Below are 22,845 nucleotides of genomic sequence, written 5' to 3'. Positions count from 1 at the left end.
GCTCACATTACCTTTAAGGGCAGCCGACATAAACGAATGCCGTGCTTCCATGAGCGTCAAATCCCGACGCAGATGGGAATACATTGCAATCAGTTGAAAGCTATTTGCGTCTCTTTATGACGCTGAAGGAGCCTAGGAGCGTCACAATTGGACGCCACGGACACTGACCAAACGTCGCTATTGGACGCTTAGGGAGTGAGAGTGTGTTGGCCACACTGGTTCTTTATAGCAATGCCAAATATGTTTATTGATTCAGGCAGTTCCCTGATTAAATATTATTTTGTAAAGCATTTTAATGTTGTTACTGATCCAGGTTGAATAAATAAATATACTTAAAAAACAGAAAACAGCACAAGTAACATTTTAAACTTTAATATCGTGATACAGACAGTCCAAAAGCTGAGACAGATAACATTCACGCAGTGTTTAACACTTGGCAGCTGCAGTCTAAATTGGTGTGTGTTTTCAAAGCAACATGGGACAATTAATCAGACCCATTGTTTGTGTCATCCTCATCTTCTGCAGTGTGACAGCTCTCCATACACTTTGCCTGATCTTTAAAGTTGTTCAGGTTGCCCCCACACCCGCCATAGGTGAAGATCTCACAGGTCATTGAGGAGGGGTTGTAGAAGTACCTTTCCATGTATGCCCTACAAGGACCTGCTTCTGGTGCTTTTTTACAGTCCTCTGCAGGGAGAGAGAGAACAGGAAGGGGAAGACAACATTAGTTAGTATTTTAACATCAGATTCAGGATCTCTAATCTACCATACAGCACTCAGTTAGCCTCACTGCACATCAAGTGTACCGGGCTAAGTAAATTAATCTCTTACCTGTTTCATCGAACAAGGCTCTATTGGGCATACTTGAAAAGAGCAGAGTTAGATTGAAAACTTCCACGTTTGCAGGAGCCACCGGATCCACAGGTTTCTCCACCTGTTTCCGAGCCAAAGACAGACAGTCAGACAAGACATTTGAAAACTTTTATATAAATATTCCACTAAACATTCAATTAAACATGTTTTAAGATAAGGGTAAAACACGTTTTAAACGTATGTTTGCACAGCAGATCATTAATATAAAGAACTAACAGCCATACAATATTCCACAGAAATGTACATGTAACCAACATAATGTTTAGTAAGAGGTCAGCCAGTCACCTCATCAACGTCTGCCTGGATGGTCCACGTGCACCCCAGCAGCAGCAGTAGCACAGAAAACACAATCGTTTTGTTCTCGTTCATGTCTGTCTTTATGTCCAGCTGTCTCTTCTAGAATTGATGGAAATATAGCCCCCTTCTTATTCTCCTTATTTCAGCCGAGGCAGTGCATTGACCAATGACTAATGCCAAAATAAATACGTGAGAAAAACATCAACCTATTGTGTAATGGCCTGGTTGAGCAACTAAACACATTGGCACTGGACTTCAGACATCAAATATCTAATCATTTGTTTTTGACTGGTAATGTCAACAGAATGTTTCAGGGAAAATGTGTTTTTGAGGCCACCCAGTTAGCCAACTATCACCGTCACTGGAAACGCACCTTAAGTGCACGTTTTATTGGCTTGTTTTAACAATTTGTTCGCATTATTCGTTCTGATATTTTTGCAGATCTGCTGTGAGCTAGCTATCTAGCGAAGCTAACCTATTCACTTCAGATATGACAAAAACACTTCCATTTATTACAAAACAGACTTTCTCTGCCAACATTGACAGTTGGCCAACTTTATAATCCCCAAAGTCATCAAGCGCTCTGGTCCCAGATGTGTGTGTCACTTTTTAGTGTCCCCGTATCTGTTGTGTTATAAGTTTCTTTTTTATTTGCAGCATTTTGTAATTGAAAATGTCTTCTTAATACTGCACGTGTTGTCAAGTTAGTGAAGAAGTCCTCATTTGGATGTATTTTGGTCATTTGTGTTTTTAATAGTTTTTCAATTGCAGCAGGTTTCTCCTAATGGAAGTGATTTGGGCCGTTTTTAGCTCGTCGGCCACCGCATCTCACTCTCAACAACAGGGTTCTTTAGAATAACTTCCATATAATGTTAACTCATTCAACTTAGAGCTGTTTATTTATCCACATTTTCTACAGCTATCGTGAAGATATTGTTACCATGAATTTGTTTGGCAATGATGATATTCAGTGAACCTGATACTGTGATAGCCCTGAGGTACAATAAGACACAATCATGCAGGATTAACAGTAATTTACATGTTACTGATTAGCTACTCTTTCGTCTGACTCAATATTAGTCTAATGTTATGTGGGGGGGAGGCTCTGTGTGGAGGGTGGGGGGGGGCTATAATGTGTGAGGCCCTAAGTAACTTCTCCATTATCTGTATCATATCGGAGCAGAGACACACGTTCATTTAGCCGAAAAACTATATCCGGTCACACAGATCTGCTATTTTAAAATAAAGTCAACACATATAGACCTTAAATATATAGTCTAAATTAAGAACGAGAAAAGTTTTAACATGTCGTTTTTTGTAAACATTTGGCAAATGTGCGTATGTGTGTACAGCCAAGTCAAAGGTTGGGCAGAACTTATCTTATCTGCTAAAGAAGTAACATAAGGACATGCGGGGGAACCACAAAACAAACAAGTTACACGTCAATGCCTTATTTGGGCGTAAATTAGGGTATAAGAAACAGAGGCAACAAGAAAGATGTATTGCCTTTGATTCAGACATTTTACAAACAGGCTAACACAACATATTGTTAAGATGGAGAAAGCAATGATTCTGATTTCTGTGCTGCTGCTGGGATGGACCTGGACCCTCCAGGGTGTCCCTGTTGATATGGATCAGGTGAGCTTAACTTAACATCTGTCCATAGAGGATTTTCAATCATTCTTTCTTTTCTTTTTTAACTGTCCCTTGAGGTTTGGCTTTTTTGTTTTATGTTGACACATAGCATCAGTGAAATAACATATTTGTGATGCTGCTAACCACATTGGAGAACGAGTTTGAGGCAATCTTGAAGCAGATTCCACTGAATGTTATGTTTTTCATTGTGACGGAGCGGATCACATGAGTGACTGACTCCGCCACTGACAGCCGACACACACACGCACACACAGTCACACACCAAACATGTCCTGCTCTCTTCCTAAAAAGGAACCATGCAATGTATTATTTATTCTGTGTTTGTTAATTTGTTAAATGATTATGTTAACCTGTTTATGTTTGGGTCGGATTGTTATATTGAAATGTGGTTTGGAGTGTAATTGTTGTCACCTGTTGACGGTAAGCCTGGTGGGAGGGGCTACGGGTTAATAAGGGACGGGGTTGGCCCTGGAAGGGGAACTCAGGGAATGTTGCAGAGAAGGCAACAGCTGGGACGTGTTCGAGAGATCGTTGCAGAGAAGGCAACAGCGGAACACGTTTACTCTCCGGGAGTGATGGACGTTTGATTTGGACATTTATTTATTATGTTTAAGTTGTGCTGGTTCGTTATTTTATTTGTTTGCTGCTGTTATTAAAATGTTGGAACTCAACCCAACCGACAAGGCCAGTGTTTTCATACGGACAATAGAACCCCGTCACATATGGTGTCAGAAGTGGGATGGCTAGTCGGAGGAAGCTGGGCGGCGTTGCTGGGCGGTGCTGCGGAGCGGCGCACGGGACTACGATTCCGGCGTCAGCAGCAGGAGGAGAGCGTGGCTGCCGGGTCGGAGCGGGCATGGGAGACGGAGGACGATGATGAGGACGGGTCCTGGGTGGGCCCAGCGGCTCCTGCGGCTTCGGGATCGGCCAGTGAACCAGGGCGAGAGGAGTTCCTGTTGGCGGAGCTCCGGGACCTACAGACTTCGGTTCCGGTTGGTGGTCCGTTTCCTCAATCGGACTCCGGTGGCCAGCCTGATCGGCCGGCGCCTGGGTGGAGGCACTGTGCGGTGCGGAGATTCCACAGTACCAGAGCGGTGAGGACATGTGAACTGTTTGGTGCTGTTTGGACGCATTGCCAAAGCGTGAAGGTGGCTGTTTGCCTTTCAAGGTTGCCGCACATCGCCAACCTTGGGGAGGGAGAGGATAATGTGACGGAGCGGATCACATGAGTGACTCCGCCACTGACAGCCGACACACACGCACACAGGGTGACCAGATGTCCCGCTTTGCGCGGGACTGCACAGCATTTTCACGACTTTTGGTGCGTCCCGCAAATTGAGACGATGTCCCGCATATTTCATTTTGATTGGCTAAAACGCTTTTCTTTAAAATCAGATTCATCCAATGGCTGTTGAGAAAGCAGGGAAGGCTATCATCAGGGGGCTGTGTTTGCTGTCAATCAAACTGTAACACACGGCAGGTGCTTGCCAAGTGTTAACCAATGAGTAACTCACTCACACACACACCCCTCACCCCGCCAAACAACAACAACGAACGCAAGCGACGCAGCAGGTTATGGAAAATGGAGGAAACTGAAACTACAGCTAAGGCTGCGGCCCCACGAGGACGAAAACGGCTAAACGCATAGGATTAACGCAAACGCAATCGCAAACGGCTTCCGTCCACATGCAATAATTATCCGGATAGTGTCTGCCCACACGAGACCGCTCCGTTTAGCTCCAACCGATGGAGAAGCTGCAGTACATATGCAGGAGCCTCTACGTGGCGCTGTAACTTCCTCCACAAAAGCAGCGAAGAAGCATGGTTGTCATGGTTGCCCTTCTGTTTATTCTCCGCGGTGGGGGCCGAGGGAACCGGGCAGAGTTTTTCGCCAGTCAGTGTATTAAAGTTGAAATCTTCCGGACAAAATTATAAAAGTGCCGGTCAAAGGTCTTCTTTGTTATTTATTGAGCTTTAAAACAAATGAATAACGACTCTATATAATATAATGATAAAATACACGGAGCCTCTCTTTTTCCTCCCTCTCTTCGGACAGCGCCAGTGTCTGTCTCATGCAGCAGCTCATCCAGTAATCAGTGACCCGGCCGACTGTAAAAATAAACATATTTATAACTAGTTTAGGGAGTTTGAGAGGTAATTAAAATAGCTAAGGGTGATGATCTGACTTGGTGTGTGTTTTGCTGCAGCGGGAGGAGCTTCAGGTGAGCAGAGCTGCGTGTCTCCGTCCTGTCAGATTAGACTTCACTCGCGAGAGAAAGATAAATAATCTGAATTCAGGGTGCAGTTTACTTTGACGTGGGGGTGAGCAGTAGAGGCGGGGCTATTGCCTCATCATTATTGCTGTAGATGTTGCACAAACAACTGTAGCATGGTCAATAGCGTCCGGAGCACGATAGCAACTCTGCGATCCACCATTGTTGTTGTTGTTGGTGGCGAAACACTTCAGCACTGGCGCGGGGTAAACGGAGGTGAGCAAAAGAGGTGGGGAGAGGCGGGGCTATTGCGCAATCACTATCAGTGATCTGAAAATGTCCGTATAGGGCGCACACACGGAGCTGTTTGACCCCCCAGAGAGTGGCGTATGCATTTCTATCCACCTTGGGACCCGTTGTCCTTTCCTCAGTCGTTTAGTGCCATATTCGGTCGTCCTCGTGTGGCTGAACGGTCTATATGACACTAAACGGTAACGCAAACGACCGAATTCGTCCTCGTGGGGCCGCAGCCTAAGAAGATGCACATACAACAAAGACTGGGAAGACACTTACCCGTGGGTGAAGCCAGTGCAGGGTGACTCTCAGAGATTTTGTTGCAATCTTTGCAAGAGTAATTTTTAAATTTCACATGGCGGTGAATACGACGTCAAAAGACACAGAGAATGCGATTCTCACAAGAAACGTGTCGCTCAAAAAGAGACATCCCACTCTATGGAGACATTCCTACTCAAACCAACAAATGATGGCCACTCAGACAAGGTAACAGCAGCAGAAATAACCAGTGTTTACCATACGGTGCAACACTCCCATTCATACCGGTCAAATGACTGGTAACAAGCTAGCGCCGACCATTTTTCCAGACTCTGAGATAGTAAAGAAAATGTCATGTGGTCGTACAAAAGCAGCGTCCATAATAACAGATGTGCTTGCCCCTGCCTCTGTGGAGAGTTGTTTGACTGAGTCAAAGACACCAGTGGTTCTAGGTGACAAAATAGCCCACACACTGTGTGGGGGCCCACCTTCTGTTGCTGTGATGGACAAAACTGAAAGCTATTTTATTTGATGTATTATTATGTTTCTGTTCCCTCCTGGCCAGTGTTGGTTTTATTTTATCTATTAATTTATGTTGTGCCTACTTGTACAGGTAATACACTAGTTGAATTAAGAAGATGCATTTCTAAACACTTGAAGTGAATAATGCCTGCTACCTTGGTTAGCCTTAGTTTACTTTTCTTTATTAAAAAACTGCATTTTGACTTCACTTCCTGCTCTGTTGTTATATATTTGTTGTTACGTTTTTTTTTCTTCTGGGGGTTGGGGGGTGCTGTTGAGAGGGTGTCCCACATTGTCCCACACAACCATACTCCTTGTCCCACATTTGGTTTGTTGGGATCTGGTCACCCTAGCTGTGACTGTGTGTGTGCTCAGGGTGAGTTTGGCTGTGTTTCGCTGTGTATCGCTCGACAAGGAAATCACACCTCCACGGAGCTCAGCGCGATTCACAACGTCCCGACTGGTCCCGACCAATCGGAGCACACTGTTCTCACAGGGAGGGGGGGGGCCAGGCCAAGAGCTGCAAGAGCCGTTTAGTGGAGAGAGTGAATACACATACTTTACAGAGATGCTGTATGCGAAACCAATGTGAGTTTGGAAAGTTGCACAGTATAAATCTATTCTAGTAGACCTCAACAATGGAATTCTGATCAGTGGAAATGGCCATGACATGGGACCTTTAAAGTCTACAGCACATTAGAGTAGACAACCCTGTCTCCTAAAAATTGCGTTCCCACAGAACTAAACTGCATTCTCAATTACGTTTAGCTAGAAACGTATTTTCTCCCACGTTACGTTTCTTATGAACGTATCTTAAATACGTTTATTTTCTACATATCTTCTAGAAACATATTTTCTCCCACATCACATTTCTTATGAACGTATCTTAAATACGTTTATTTTCTACATATCTTTGCCATTTATTGTCTTGCTTATAATAATGATAATAGTCATTTATAAATATCATTTTAGAGCACACATTTGAAATCAGTAGGCGAGGCCGTAATTTCGCCAGCTGTTACTCTCATGAGCGAGACAGAAAATAATAGTTTTAACATGCCAAAAAGCTGCTGTGTCGTTTATTGCACCTCAAACATTAAAACAAATCCAGAGTTACGTGTTTCTGTACTTCTTCTAAGAAGAAAGGACAGTAACAGAAGATTTCTGTGACTTCAGGCTTGATCGCCGTTCAAATGACTGCGTTGGTTTCCCCAAAAGGGGGCGGGGCTGTAAAGTGACGTAGATTTTACTCTCATATATTATTCAAAACCATTCTATTTATTCTAACGTAAATTACATGCCAGTGTTTTATCTTTTTATTTATTTGTTTTTATTTTAAATCGTATAATGTCAGACTTTTTTTTCCCGTCTGTGAGGAAAAGAAATGGGGCTTAGAGCCTCAAAATACTGAAATCTGTATTTTGAAAATCTTTTTTTCCTTCTAATTTGTTATTCTTTTCTAAGTAACACACTGTTATTTACTCAACAATAACACACAATTATCCTTGTTTTTATTTATTCGTTTCATTCTATAATCTTGGGCTTTTTAGCATGCTTTCTAGCCATAAATAAAGTCACCGGAAACAGACGTATAGGCCTATAAGGGACATTTCGAACGATACACACCACCAGCGCCATATAGATAGATTATATATTAGATTATATGGCTCTGCACAACACAAACCCACTGAACAGATTACCCAAAATCCTCAGCTTGAAGCTCGTTGATTGGATGTTTTAGCCGCAATGCATGTTGGGATATGATGTTAATGTGATATGTTATCCGAAATCATTTAAAAAAAAAAAAATAATACTTTATTTCGAGTGTTCTTGCTTTTCTATTTGGAAGTCATCACATAACGGCATTGTAATACACGGTTCGGCTGCATTAAATATTACACATCTGCCGTAGTTCTTTATTTAAAGAGCCCTGATGAGAAGACTTCTGGACAAACTTGAAGAACTGCCGCCAAAACTGAATGTGTGACGTGGATCATAAATATATCAACAATTAAACAAACATCTTGCATTTCTTTTCACAAAATACGTCTCCTTGCAGTATCAATAGTAATTTGGCTGACTTATATATTTGATCCAATTGGTAGATAGGTTATATTTACACCATAACGGTACACAGTTTAGAGAAAAGGACTTGTAGTTTTTAAAGATACTGATTTTCTTTGAATATAAGAATGTAAATACTGAGTTGAGAGAATAGTCAGGGGATTTGGGTGATGGGAGACACATCTATGGAATCACAATTTCAATAGCATACCATTAAATGACGGATATACCTTTCTGTCTGTGATGTTTTACAAATCAGATATTAATGTGTAGAAGTAAAACATGAGAAATAGTATACAGTAGCAATATCCTCTAAAATTATGTAAAAACATGAATAAAACTAGTAAACTACACATCTTCAGATGTTATACATACATAAGTGTCCTACATAATACAAAGTTATTATTAGTATGCAGTGTGTACCTTGTGTGCACCGCCTAGTGGTTAAAGCACGTTATTGAATTATTTTTGTTGAATAATGTTATTTTTGTTGAATAATGTTATTTGATGAAAAAAATATTAAGAGTACATACTTTTAGGGGAAAGTAGAAGGTCAATGATAGAAATATAGAATATAAAAAATCAAGAAGATACTGTAAGTGATCTCTACAATAAAACAGTTTAGTGCTGGATGTACAAATATATTAATATGAAGATGTGCAAAACAGACAAACTAATTAACCTTTATTAACACATTAAAGAATACTTTAGGTTAAGGTCTTCTTTCAAATAAGAAAAAAGCTTTGGGTTATCTATCTACAGATAAATATTAAGCCTGACAAAGTACTTAACATCTAATATATTTATTTCCTGCAATGTTAACTATGTTGAAGCACTTTTAACTGATATTATACACATTAATTATACTCTTATGTATGTAGATAGTATAAGAAATGTGCAGAATTTGACAGTTTAATGGTGGAGGTATACACACATATTGATAGATTGTAATGCACTGTTGAGGAACCTGTGACCCAAGTTTTTCATTCATTGCATAACTACACCGTAGTTGTGTATATGATATGTCAATAAACCTTAGAAAATCTTGAAAGGGATGTGCAAAATAGCAATTATATACAGTTTTTAATTAACTATTAGTAGAGAATAACGAGTAATGAATATACTTTATAAAGATCTGCAGATAAATGTCTAGTCTTCTCAAGTGCCAAATATCTCTCCTGATTGTTGGCACTTGTCCTTTCCCTGAATTTTACTCAGGTGTAACTAAAGTCTGCTTTAAGGGTTGTTTATATTTCACATCATTAATCAGAATCTGCAAAGTAACTAAAATAAATGTAGTGGAGTAAAAATACCAGGTTAACCTCTGAATTGTAGTGGAGTAGAATTACAAAGTAACAATGAGCTGTCATGTGATTGGCTTAGAATTGAGGAGACATCTGATTGGCTATAGATAGAAATAATTACAAGTACGAATCGGCTGACCGTCAGGGGAGTCTCAAAAAACCCACACACGAATGCACAGTGATCCGTGCACAGAAAGCTGTTTGTGTTTGCAGGTTCAGGGGTTTTAAACGGAAAACAAATATGTGAGGATCAAAAATACACATGTAAAACTTTTTTCTGTATTTGGATTTTATTTACATGTATATGAAACGGAATACATTTGTGTGTGCATTGAAAAACACCGGAAATACAAGTTTGAATCCTTTTGCGGATCATGAAATACAAGTGTGAATCCTTCTGTGCGCATGTGTGTATTAAGAGACTGTTCTGAGCCATAAATAAACGACACAGCTGCTTTTTGGCATGTTAAAACTATTATGTTCTGTCTCGCTCATGAGAGTAACAGCTGGCGAAATTACAGCCTCGCCTACTGATTTCAAATGTATGCTCTAAAATGATATTTATAAATGACTATCATCATTATTATAAGAAAGACAATAAATGGCAAAGATATGTAGAAAATAAACGTATTTAAGATACGTTCATAAGAAACGTAACGTGGGAGAAAATATGTTTCTAGAAGATATGTAGGAAATAAACGTATTTGAGATACGTTCATAAGAAACGTAGCGTGGGAGAAAATATGTTTCTAGAAGATATGTAGAAAATAAACGTATTTGAGATACGTTCATAACGAACGTAACGTGGGAGAAAATATGTTTCTAGCTAAACGTAATTGAGAATATAGTTTAGTTCTGAGGGAACGTAATTTTTAGGAGACAGGGTTGCATTGGAATATGCGTATTTGAAATAATACGTAGTATTTTTTTATAAATAAATCAATAGGGAAGAGTTAGCTCTGTCGCCAGTTGTTTACTGGTTCACCAGTTTTCACCCCAAATAAGTAGGCTTCTGTACACCAGTGCTGAAATAAGTTCTCAGATCCTTTAAAAAAGTAAAAGGGGCTACGGGTGGGGGGAATATTTCATCTTTTAATTATTGTTACCATCAATTTGTAAAAGACACATCACAAACGTTTGGTTTTTTTCTCAAAAATGTAATCCATTAATATGATTTTGTTATTTGAATTAAGTCCTTCAAGATGTACATTTAGCCAGCCTTTCTTTTGCAAAAGAAAGAAGAAAGAGTTGTGATACACAAATCGGAAGGCCTATGTTTTTGTGGACTTACAAAATGGTAGGTCTTGTGAAAAAAGCCTAAATATTTCCATTGACCAGAGGATGGCAGTAGTGCACTTTCAGCCTGCAAAGACAGCTTCCGCTGAAAACAAGCAGTAGAGTAGAGCAAGAACTTCCAAAGGGTTACCTCAGAGACATATATTATATATATATACAATAACTGTATTGATCACAAACACTTTCATATGGTAATTTAATCACATTACACCGTTCCATATTATCAGTTTCTGCCCAACAGTGGAAGTTATATTATAGCAGACCTCCAATAAAAACAATGGATGACTGTTAGTTGTTTCTTGTTTGTTACTGTTATCTGCTGAGGTAGTGCTTCTTTGCTTTTTGAACAAATCTAAAATTATTTCCCAGCTCCTTATTTCAGATAGACGGTATGGTACAGTCAAGTTAAGTTATTTGTATTCATATAGCCCTATATCACAGAAAGGACTTTTTGAAAGACTCGTTACTCCTAATGTTTGATGTGTGGTGTTGTGTCCCAGTAATCAGATCAAGTAGTATATAACATGTTCTCATTCTGTATGTGTTTTATATATTCTGATATTCGAGTATTTTCACGTAAATATTTTAGGTTTACAATATTTACTGTCAGTAGCAGCAGATGTATACAGTTGTACAGTTTCATGTTTTATTGCAGCTACAATTAAGAACACGTTGCTTCCTGCTTCCACTCATCAAACACACACGATTGAGGAAAGTTTACCATTACTCACTTTTTCACAGTTAACTTTTTTGACATTGATGTTTAAACATATGAAACCCTACTTGTGAAGGACACATTTGTTTTTTGGTTTGTTTCATGAAGCAGGACCATTCTTGACCAATTTTTAAAAATGGTCTTTTGATAGGCTGCCACACTGGTTCTTTATAGCAATGCCAAATATGTTTATTGATTCAGGCCGTTCCCTGATTAAATACTATTTTGTAAAGCATTTTAATGATGTTACTGATCCAGGTTAAATAAATTAAAATACTTAAAAAACAGCAAACAGCACAAGTAAAATATTAAACTTTAATATTGTTATACAGACAGTCAAAACGCTGAGACAGATAACATTCACACAGTGTTTAACACTTGGCAGCTGCAGACTAAATTGGTGTGTGTTTTCAAAGCAACATGGGACAATTAATCAGAGCCATTTTGTGTCATCCTCATCTTCTGCAGTGTGACATACACTTTGCCTTATCTTCAAAGTTGTTCAGGTTGCCCAGACACCCTCCATAGATGAAGATCTCACAGGTCATTGAGGAGGGGTTGTAGAAGTACCTTTCCATGTATGCCTCACAAGGACCTGTTTCTGGTGCTTTTTTACAGACCTCTGCAGGGAGAGAGAGAACAGGAAGGGGAAGACAACATTAGTTAGTATTTTAACATCAGATTCAGGATCTCTAATGTACTACCATACAGCACTCAGTTAGCCTCACTGCACATCAAGTGTACCGGGGTAAGTACACTAATCTATTACCGATTGCATTGAACAAGGTTATATTGGGCATACTTGAAACAGGATTGAAGTCTTCCACGTGTGCAGGATCCACAGTCGTATTCACAGGTTTCTCCACCTGTTTCCGAGCCAAACAGTCAGACAAGACATTTGAAAACTTTTATACAAATATTCCACTAAACATTCAATTCAACATGTTTCAAGATAAGGGTAAACATGAACTAAATGTTTGCACAGCAGATCATTAATATAAAGAACCAACAGCAATACAATATTCCACAGAAATGTACATGTAACCAACATAATGTTTAGTAAGAGGTCAGCCAGTCACCTCATCCTCATCAACGTCTGCCTGGATGGTCCACGTGCACCCCAGCAGCAGCAGTAGCACAGCAAACACAATCGGTTTTTTCTCCATCATGTCTGTCTGTATGTCCAGCTGTCTCTTCTAGAATTGATGGAAATATAGCCCCCTTGTATTCTTATTCTCCTTATTTCAGCCCAGGCAGTGCATTGACCAATGACTACCCTGCTTAGACCAGCTTAAGATGGTTGCTGGTTTTAGCTGGTGTTAGGCTGGTTTAGTTGGTTTACCAGGCTGGACAAGCTTGCCAGGCTTGTCATGCTGGTTCAAGACCAGCCTGGCCAGCTAAACCAGCATAGAACCGCTCTGACAGCTCTGTCTACTGGGAAAAGCGCTAAAAGTCAACACTGCACAATTCCACCCAATCCGTGTCTTAAAACAAGAAAATGCAAATAGTGTAAATATGCCACATTTTAGCTTGGAGCTAATTTCCATCCGCAGTCCCTCACATAAAACATTTAAGAACATGACAATTATACACATAGCAAAGACAAATACATGATATGCAAAAAGTGCAAAATAGCAAGAGCAGCACACACAAGTATTTATGACATGGTAATACAATATAGCAGCAACGAGAGAAGATAAAAGAGATACATAAAGTGCAAGAGGAGAAACCCCAGTTTTAAAGTGCATTTAGCGGTGATTGCACGTCTGTTATTGTCACGGTGTGTGTAGGAAGCAGGACCCAAATGCAGATAACTCTGATAAACCTTTATTTCAAGGATAATGAAACTAACATAGTCAAAACAGAACACTCACCGGTGAACTCAGTCACCAACAAAAGACGAACCAACACTGAACACAGGAAGAGACAAGACTAAATACAGGGAGGGGTGAAACAGCCGGGCAGGGGAGGAGAAACACAAGGACAACAGGTGAACACAATCAGACAACTAGACACACCAGGGAAACTAACGACAGGAGGAAAAACACAGGGAAAAGGACCAGACAATAACCCAGGAGGAAAACATGACCGCAAACACCCAAACATACAAAACTACAAACGTGACATAACATGAGAATCGTGACAGTTTGTTTCTCAACCATTCTTTTAGTTGACCTTTAAAACTATTGAGAGTGGGATAATCTCGTATCTCAGTTGGGAGGCTATTCCACAATGAGCTGCCTTTAATGGAGAGAGTACATTTAGTCCAAAAGTGGTCCGTCTACGGTGGACCTCACAATCTCCTCTGGTTTCTTAGTGCAGCGTCCTGTGTGTTTTTTGTGGATTAATTCCCCTAAGGGAGGGGGGGGGGGGGCAGTCCATGTAAACATTTATAAATAAAACACATACTTTTAAAAGACTTACAATCGTCAAAACTCAAGAAATTGTGTTTTTCAAGGAAGGTACAGTGGTGGTATGAATAAGGCTTTCTGTCAAAAACCTTGATAGCTCTCTTGTACAGCTGTTCTATTGGTTTCAGGTTTGTGGCACAAGCAAACGACCAGTTTGTAAAACAGTATTCAATGTGGGATAGAATCATACAGTGGAGGTATGACTTTGCAGCATTGACAGTTAAGAAGGGTCTGATTTGTTGTTTGTAACATTTTGCAAGTTACGTTTAACTGTAAGCAAATGTTTTTCAGCCAGTGTTGAACCTTGTCCAATGCATTAGAGAGACAAGATGAGATCATTTCAGTGTTTTTCCCGTGTATAAAGATGTCCGCATCATCGGCATACATTTGCACATTCAACTCAGGACATACATTAGGCAAGTCATTAATGTACAGTGAAAAAAGTAACGGTCCAAGAATGGAACCTTGTGGATCCCCAACAGGGTTGACAAGGTAGGGCGATTTCGCACCGTTGACCAGAACACACTGTTTTCTGTTCGATAAGTAGGACTTTAGCCAATGTATAGAAACTGCAGAAAAATTGAAATAGGTCAGCTTTGTAAGGACTAAGCACTTGGTGGTCAACTGTGTCAAATGCCTTCCTGAGATCAAGGAAGACAGCACCTACATCTGGGCTCGTAGCCCATTCTAAGGGCTCTTAGATTGTTTATAATTTCTTTGTCTCTTAACATTCCTATAATATTTTGTTTTTTTATTGTTGGTATTGTTTTGCTCTTTATTGTTGTTGTGAGAATCACTTTGCAATTGTGTAAGTGCTATATAAATAGTTATACTAATATTAGTGTTGTTACCATCATTACTATTATTAAAGATGTTTTCTTTGTTTTTTTAATTTATCGCTGCAGAAAGGATCATGCCAGCCCACATCAAACACCTGATCAAGAAGTTGTGAATCTTCAGGCAGAAAAGATGAAAACACCTGTTCAAAGTTCCAGTTTCCTGTACATCGAACCATGCCTGTCTGGGACTCTGATCCACATGTCTTCAGTCAGTTCTGGACCCCATGACTCGGGACACTAGTTCTACCAAGGCTCATTAGAGGTAAGAGCGGTAGGAGAGGAGTGGAGTTATCTTTTTATTTAGGCTGCAAGTCGACAAAGGTGATCAAATGCTGATGCTAATAATGATCCGATTCATTTGATATTGATTGTCTGCCAATACCGAATCCTGATCCGATTCTTCTATTTCCCAGATGATACAGCTGCACTGTGTACATTAGCTCTATTTGTTTTTGCCATTGTAATTCACCATAAGCAATTGTTGACTGTAACGTCTATGCCAACCAACTGTAATTTGTAATGTATTTTACCATACTTTAACGGTCAAGTTCTGGCAACCCCAGCAGCCCAAATGTTAACGTAAATGTCAAGTTTTCTTTTTGCAGTGTACTTATATCTGTACATTTCTTTTCAGTTTTCTTCAAAAAAGGCTGGACGCTACACAACGGGAAACATTATGGACATGAACACAAGGAAAAACAAAAAACACTTTCTTTGTTGCCTTTTTCTTATCATATGTGTTACTGTTTTTGTTACAATTTAAATATTGAATTATATTTATTACTTTTATTTTAAATCAAATGCACCTGTTTTAGATCATATATGTATTTGTTGATGTATAGGTTGATTTGCAGGTTGGTTTTTTATTTGTATAATTATTATATTGTTACTGTGTATTTTATTACATTAACTAGCTATTTATTGCTATTTATTCAATTAAAAATACTGTTATGAACACTTTACAATGTCTTTATTTTGGTAGATACCAGAATACATGACACAATCAATCTTTGTAATACATTTATGTTATCTGGTTTGAATAATCAAATGAAATCAAATCAAGTTTTATTTATATAGCACATTTATAAACGATTTTTGGTCAAGCCAAAGTGCTGTACATATAATAAAAATAGCCTACAGTAGAGACACTTTACAGCAAATACAACAGCACAGATTGTTCAGAATATCAGTATGAGAAAAACGACACCCTCTATCCTTAGATAATAAATCCTTGAATAATCACCAGTATTTAAACAAAGTATGCTGGTCACTTGGAATCCTGGTAAGCTTCCAGCATGGTATATTTAATTATTAAACATAAGCTGGTGATAGATGGATGCTGGTGGTGACCAGCCCAGCATACCAGCATACTATGCTGGTCTATGCTGTTTTTTTTAGCTGGCCAGGATGGCTGGTTTAGCTGGTGGCCGGTTAAAGTGTCCAAAACCCCTCTAAACCAGCCATCCTTTCCAGACTAATATCTACTGGCTGCTCAGGCTGGTCAATTGGTCTATGTGTGTTTTATATATATTCTGATATTTGAGCATTTTCACGTTTACATTATTTACTGTCAGTAGCAGCAGATGTATACAGTTGTAAAGTTTCATGTTTTATTGCAGCTACAATTAAGAACACGTTGCTTCCTGCTTCCACTCATCACACACACACGATTGAGGAAAGTTTACCGTTACTCACTTTTTCACGGTTTACTTTTTTGACATTGATGTTTATTCATGTGTTTAAACTAGGGCTGTCAGTCGATTAAAATATTTAATCGCATGATTGTCCATAGTTAATCGCGATTAATCGCAAATTAATCGCACATTTGTCATCTGTTCTAAATGTACCTTAGAGGAATATTTTTCAAGTTTTTAATACTCTTATCAACATATGAGTGGACAAATATGCTTTATGCTAATGTTTATTATCATTTGAACAATGACATTCTCATGAATATTAAACACAACAACCTCTGAACATTACAAATATTCGCCTCAATTCAACCTGGAACCTCTCTCATACAATACAAATGGTGTGTGCGTGTGCGCGTGCGCGTGTTGGATCGTTGGAGCTATGTGCAACTCAAGGCATATGCTCGAACGGGAGCTGCCTGGACGCTGCGATCATGTTGCTGCAATCATGAGTGTGCCGACTTCTCCTACAATGTCCCGCTTTCTGCTTCCTGCATAAAGTCAAGTGCTCGGTGCAGTTGTGTGGATAGAGCGCTCCTCTGTTTTCATTTAAACAGCTCCTTATATCCGCTAGCGCAGCTAGCTAGCACCCGATGCTAACAACAACAATGCACGTACGGTCTCTCTCTTGCTCACTCGCGCCACACAAACACACACCCTCCCGGTCCTCCCGATGGCCAGTCGGTGCCTGCCGGTGAGCGTGGAAGTGTGGTCTGCCACAAGCGGGCGGCAGGAGCGGGGCTGTCAGCAGCATCAGTTTGTAGATGGTATTTTAAACTCGATGCGCTCTGAAACTACGGGGCGGCCGAGGAAAAAAAATACACATGCGTTAATCGCGTTAAAATAATTAGTGGCGCGTTATTAACGCGTTAACTTGACAGCCCTAGTTTAAACATATGAAGCCCTACTTGTGAAGGACACATTTGTTATTTGGTTTGTTTCATGAAGCAGGACCATTCTTGACCATTTTTAAAAAAAAGGGTCTTATGATAGGCTGCCACACTGGTTCTTTCGAGCAATGCCAAATATGTTCATTGATTCAGGCCGTTCCCTGATTAAATAATATTTTGTAAAGCATTTTAATGCCGTTACTGATCCAGGTTAAATAAATAAATATACTTAAAAAACAGAAAACAGCACAAGTAAAATGTTAAACTTTATTATCATGATACAGACAGTCAAAACGCTGAGACAGATAACATTCACACAGTGTTTAACACTTGGCAGCTGCAGTCTAAATTGGTGTGTGTTTTCAAAGCAACATGGGACAATTAATCAGACCCATTTTTTGTATCATCCTCATCTTCTGCAGTGTGACAGCTCTCCATACACTTTGCCTTATCTTCAAAGTTGTTCAGGTTGCCCCCACACCCGCCATAGGAGAAGATCTCACAGGTCATTGAGGAGGGGTTGTAGAAGTACCTTTCAATGATTAACAATGGCCGACAAGGCCCGTGTTCTGGTGCTTTTTTACAGTCCTCTGCAGGGAGCGAGAGAACACGAAGGGGAAGACAACATTTGTTAGTACTTTAACATCAGATTCAGGATCTCTAATGTACTACCATACAGCACTCAGTTAGCCTCACTGCACATCAAGTGTACCGGGGTAAATAAACTAATCCATTACCTATTGCATTGAACAAGGTTATATTGGGCATACTTGAAAAGGGATTGAAGTCTTCCACGTGTGCAGGATCCACAGTCGTATTCACAGGTTTCTCCACCTGTTTCCGAGCCAAAGACAGTCAGACAAGACATTTGAACACCTTTATACAAATATTCCTCTAAACATTCAATTCAACATGTTTCAAGATAAGGGTAAAACACGTTCTAAATGTTTGCACAGCAGATCATTAATATAAAGAACCAACAGCCATACAATATTCCACAGAAATGTACATGTAACCAACATAATGTTTAGTAAGAGGTCAGCCAGTCACCTCATCCTCATCAACGTCTGCCTGGATGGTCCACGTGCACCCCAGCAGCAGCAGTAGCACAGCAAACACAATCGTTTTTTTCTCCATAATGTCTGTCTTTATGTCCAGCTGTCTCTTCTAGAATTGATGGAAATATAGCCCCCTTGTATTCTTATTCTCCTTATTGTAAGGTTTTAGCGCTAGGATCCTGTTAGCTGTTGTGTTTGTCTATCTGTCTTATGAGGTTAATTACTCTACACTCTCTCTCCAGGTGTCGGCACTTCCTGTCCGTGTGGCACCTGCTAGACTGATTGTTGTTCCCGCCCCTGATTGTGTCCACCTGTGCCCCATTACCTAATGTGTATATAGTCCTTCTCTCTCTTTGTCTTGTGTTGGTTCATCCAACCCTGTCTCCTAAAAATTACGTTCCCACAGAACTAAACTGCATTCTCAATTACGTTTAGCTAGAAACGTATTTTCTCCCACGTTACGTTAGTTATGAACGTATCTCAAATACGTTTATTTTCTACATATCTTCTAGAAGCATATTTTCTTCCACGTTACGTTAGTTATGAATGTAACTTAAATACGTTTATTTTCTACATATCTTTGCCATTTATTGTCTTGCTTATAATAATGATAATTAGTTATTTATAAATATCATTTTAGAGCACACCTTTGAAATCGACAATCGGGCTCGATATATGGTTAAATTAAAATCAGTAGGCGAGGCTGTAATTTCGCCAGCTGTTACTCTCATGAGCGAGGCAGAACATAATAGTTTTAACATGCCAAAAAGCTGCTGTGTCGTTTATTGCACCTCAAACATTAAATCAAATCCAGAGTTACGTGTTTCTGTACTTCCTCTAAGAAGAAAGGACAGTAACAGAAGAGCTCTGTGGCTTCAGGCTTGATCGCCGTTCAAATGACAGCGCTGGTTTCCCCAAAAGTGGGCGGGGCTGTAAAGTGAAGTAGATTTACTCTCATCTATTATTCAAAACCATTCTATTTATTCTAACGTAAATTACATGCCAGTGTTTTATCTTTTATTTATTTGTTTTTATTTTAAATCGTATAATGTCGGACTTTTTTTCCGTCTGTGAGGAAAAGAAATGGGGCTCAGAGCCTCAAAATACTGAAATCTGTATTTTTTAAAATCTTTTCCTTCTAATTTATTATTCCTTTCTAAATAACACACTGTTATTTACTCAACAATAACACACAATTATCCTTGTTTTTATTTATTCATTTAATTCTATAATCTTGGGCTTTTTAGCCGTAAATAAAGTCACCGGAAACAGACGGGACATTTTGAGCGATACACACCACAAACCCACTAAACTGATTACCCAAGATCCTCAGCTTGAAGCTTGTTGATTGGATGTTTTAGCCGCAATGCACGCTGGGATATGGTGTTGATATGATAAGGAGATATGATAGCCGACAACGAAAAATAAAATAATACCTAATTCAGAGTGTGCTTGCTTTTCTCTTTGGAAGTCATCACATAACGGCATTGTAATACACGGTTCGGCTGCATTAAATATTACACATCTGCCGTAATTCTTTATTTATAGAGAGAGACAAACAGGAGAACTGCTGCCAAAACTGAATACTTGATGTGGATCATAAATATATCAACAATTAAACAACATCTTCAATTTCTTTTCACAAAATACATCTCCTTGCAGTATCAATAGTAATTCGGCTGACTTTTATATTTGATCCAATTGGTATATAGGTTATATTTACACCATAACGGTGCACAGCTGATCGAAAAGGACTTGTAGTTTTTAAAGATATTACTGATTTTCTTTGAATATAAGAATCTAAATACTGAGTTGAGAGAATAGTCAGGGGATTTGGGTGATGGGAGACACATCTATGGAATCACAATTTCAATAGCTTACTATTAAATGAAGGATAGCCTATGCCTTTCTGTCTGTGATGTTTTACAAATCAGATATTAATGTGTAGAAGTAAAACAAGAGAAATAGTATAGCAATATCCTGTAAAATTATGTAAAAACATGAATACAATTACACATCTTCAGAGGTTATACATAAGTGTCTACACTAATAATACAAAGTTATTATTAGTATGCTGTGTGTACCTTGTGTGCACCGCCTAGTGGTTAAAGCATGTTATTGAATTATTTTTGTTGAATAATCTTATATGATTAAAACAATATTAAGAGTACATACTTTCATAGGGGGAAAGTAGAAGGTCAATGATAGAAATATAGAATATAAAAAGTCAAGAAGATACTAAGTGATCTCTACAATAAAACAGTTTAGTGCTGTATGTACAAAGATATTAATAGGAGGATGTGCAAAACAGAAAAACGAATTAACCTTTATTAACACATTAAAAAATACTTTAGGTTAAGGTCTTCTTTTAAACAAGAAAAAAGCTCTGGGGGTATCTATCTACAGATGAATATTAAGCCTGACAAAGTACTTAACGTCTAAAATATTGCTTTCCTGCAATGTTAACTATGTTGAAACACTTATTTTAAATGATATTATACACATTAATTATACTCTTATGTATGTAGATAGAATAAGAAATGTGCAGAATATGACAGTTTAATGGTGGAGGTATACAGTACACACATATTGATAGATGTCTGTTGAGGAACCTGCGACCCAAGTTGTGTATAAGATCAATACACCTTAGAAAACCTTGAAATCTTGAAAGGGATATGCAAAATAGCCATTATACAGTTTTTAATGAACTATTAGTAGAGAATAACGAGTAATGAATATACTTTATAAAGATCTGCAGATAAATGTTTAGTCTTCTCAAGCACCAACTATCAAATATCTCTCCTGATTGTTGGCACTTGACAATTACCTTCCCTGAATTGTATTCAGGTGTAACTAAAGTCTGCTTTAAGGGTTGTTTATATTCCACATCATTAATCAGAATCTGCAAAGTAGCTAAACTAAATGTAGTGGAGTAAAAATACCAGGTTAACCTCTGAATTGTAGTGGAGTAGAATAACAAAGTAACAATGAGCTGTCGTGTGGGTATATATTAATGCTGCCCATTATGGATACAAGCGATTTTCACCCATTTAGTAATTAGATGTTTTAAATGTGTACACACCAATGTGTTTCCTATCGCCTAAACCTCCAGGGCTGTACACAGTTTAATACTGTCAACTTCTACATTTGGGAAAAACGTCTTTTAAAACTACAATTCCCAGTAGAGACGTGCCATAGAGAACATGTTGCGAAACACAATAGCCAGCATGTGTAGTTCTGGTGGGGCGTTCGAGTCCAGTTTTGAATAGTCTGCCGTGGTTTCGTTCCATTTCAAAGAGCTTGACGCTCGGCGTAACCTTGGCGCAACATCACGGGGTTTGTCAACGGGACTGTAGTCCCAAACGATAGCTGGGGATTATGGGTAGTGTAGTGTCTTGGGCCATCCTAAATCTCGAAATGTCCCGTCTGTTTCTGGTGACTTTATTTACGGCTAAAAAGCATGCTAAAATGCCCAAGATTATAGAATTAAACGAATAAATAAAAACAAGGATAATTGTGTGCTATTGTTGAGTAAATAACAGTGTGTTATTTAGAAAAGAATAACAAATTAGAAGGAAGAGATTTTAAAAAATACAGATTTCAGTATTTTGAATCTCTAAACCCCATTTCTTTTCCTCAAAGACGACAAAAAAAGTCCGACATTATACGATTTAAAATAAAAACAAATAAATAAAAAGATAAAACACTGGCATGTAATACGTTAGAATAAATAGAATGGTTTTGAATAATAGATGACAGTAAAATCTACTTCACTTTACAGCCCCGCCCACTTTTGGGGAAACCAACGCTGTCATTTGAACGGCGATCAAGCCTGAAGCCACAGAGCTCTTCTGTTACTGTCCTTTCTTCTTAGAGGAAGTACAGAAACACGTAACTCTGGATTTGTTTTAATGTTTGAGGTGCAATAAACGACACAGCAGCTTTTTGGCATGTTAAAACTATTATGTTCTGCCTCGCACATGAGAGTAACAGCTGGCGAAATTACAGCCTCGCCTACTGATTTTAATGTAACCATATATCGAGCCCGATTGTCGATTTCAAAGGTGTGCTCTAAAATGATATTTATAAATGACTATTATCATTATTATAAGCAAGACAATAAATGGCAAAGATATGTAGAAAATAAACGTATTTCAGATACGTTCATAAGGAACGTAACCTGGGAGAAAACATGTTTCTAGAAGATATGTAGAAAATACACGTATTTGAGATACGTTCATAACAAACGTAACGTGGGAGTAAATACGTTTCTAGCTAAACGTAATTGAGAATGCAGTTTAGTTCTGTGGGAACGTAATTTTTAGGAGACAGGGTTGGTTCATCTTGTGTTGTCGTTATATCCATGCCTGTTTGCCAGAGATCTATGTTACATTACCCAGTAGGAGAGTAGAGCCTAGAAGTAATTATTGATGGCTTTGGTTTCTTTACAATAAAGAATATTAC

At 38.8% G+C, this 22,845-nt stretch overlaps 1 protein-coding gene across 1 annotated transcript; it reads right to left on the bottom strand.

The window, feature by feature from the left end:
• Positions 1-356: 356 nt before the first annotated feature.
• LOC117456554 (papilin-like) lies at positions 357-18,613 on the bottom strand. The gene is made up of 10 exons (XM_071205081.1): positions 18,374-18,613; positions 18,061-18,157; positions 17,714-17,913; positions 12,572-12,688; positions 12,295-12,358; positions 11,959-12,114; positions 3,508-4,013; positions 1,159-1,269; positions 832-934; positions 357-687 (listed from the first exon to the last, which is right to left on the bottom strand). Exons 1-10 carry the CDS (start codon positions 18,458-18,460, stop codon positions 485-487), a joined length of 1,644 nt encoding a protein of 547 aa, XP_071061182.1. The 5' UTR covers positions 18,461-18,613; the 3' UTR covers positions 357-484.
• Between the last annotated feature and the right edge of the window lie 4,232 nt (positions 18,614-22,845).

The sequence above is a fragment of the Pseudochaenichthys georgianus genome, chromosome 12 (genome assembly GCF_902827115.2).
Source record: "Pseudochaenichthys georgianus chromosome 12, fPseGeo1.2, whole genome shotgun sequence".
In the NCBI taxonomy this organism is placed as follows: domain Eukaryota; kingdom Metazoa; phylum Chordata; class Actinopteri; order Perciformes; family Channichthyidae; genus Pseudochaenichthys; species Pseudochaenichthys georgianus.
Note: the sequence above shows the minus strand (reverse complement) of the source record. Positions and strands in the feature narration are given on the sequence as shown.

Coding starts and splice junctions, on each gene's coding strand:
- LOC117456554 (XM_071205081.1), bottom strand. CDS start 18,460: ATGGAGAAAAAAACGATTGTGTTTGCTGTGCTACTGCTGCTGCTGGGG. Junction 12,689..17,713: donor AGGATGATACAAAAAATGGG/TCTGATTAATTG, acceptor CATCAATTCTAG/AAGAGACAGCTGGACATACA. Junction 935..1,158: donor TCCAGGCAGACGTTGATGAG/GTGACTGGCTGA, acceptor GCTCGGAAACAG/GTGGAGAAACCTGTGGATCC.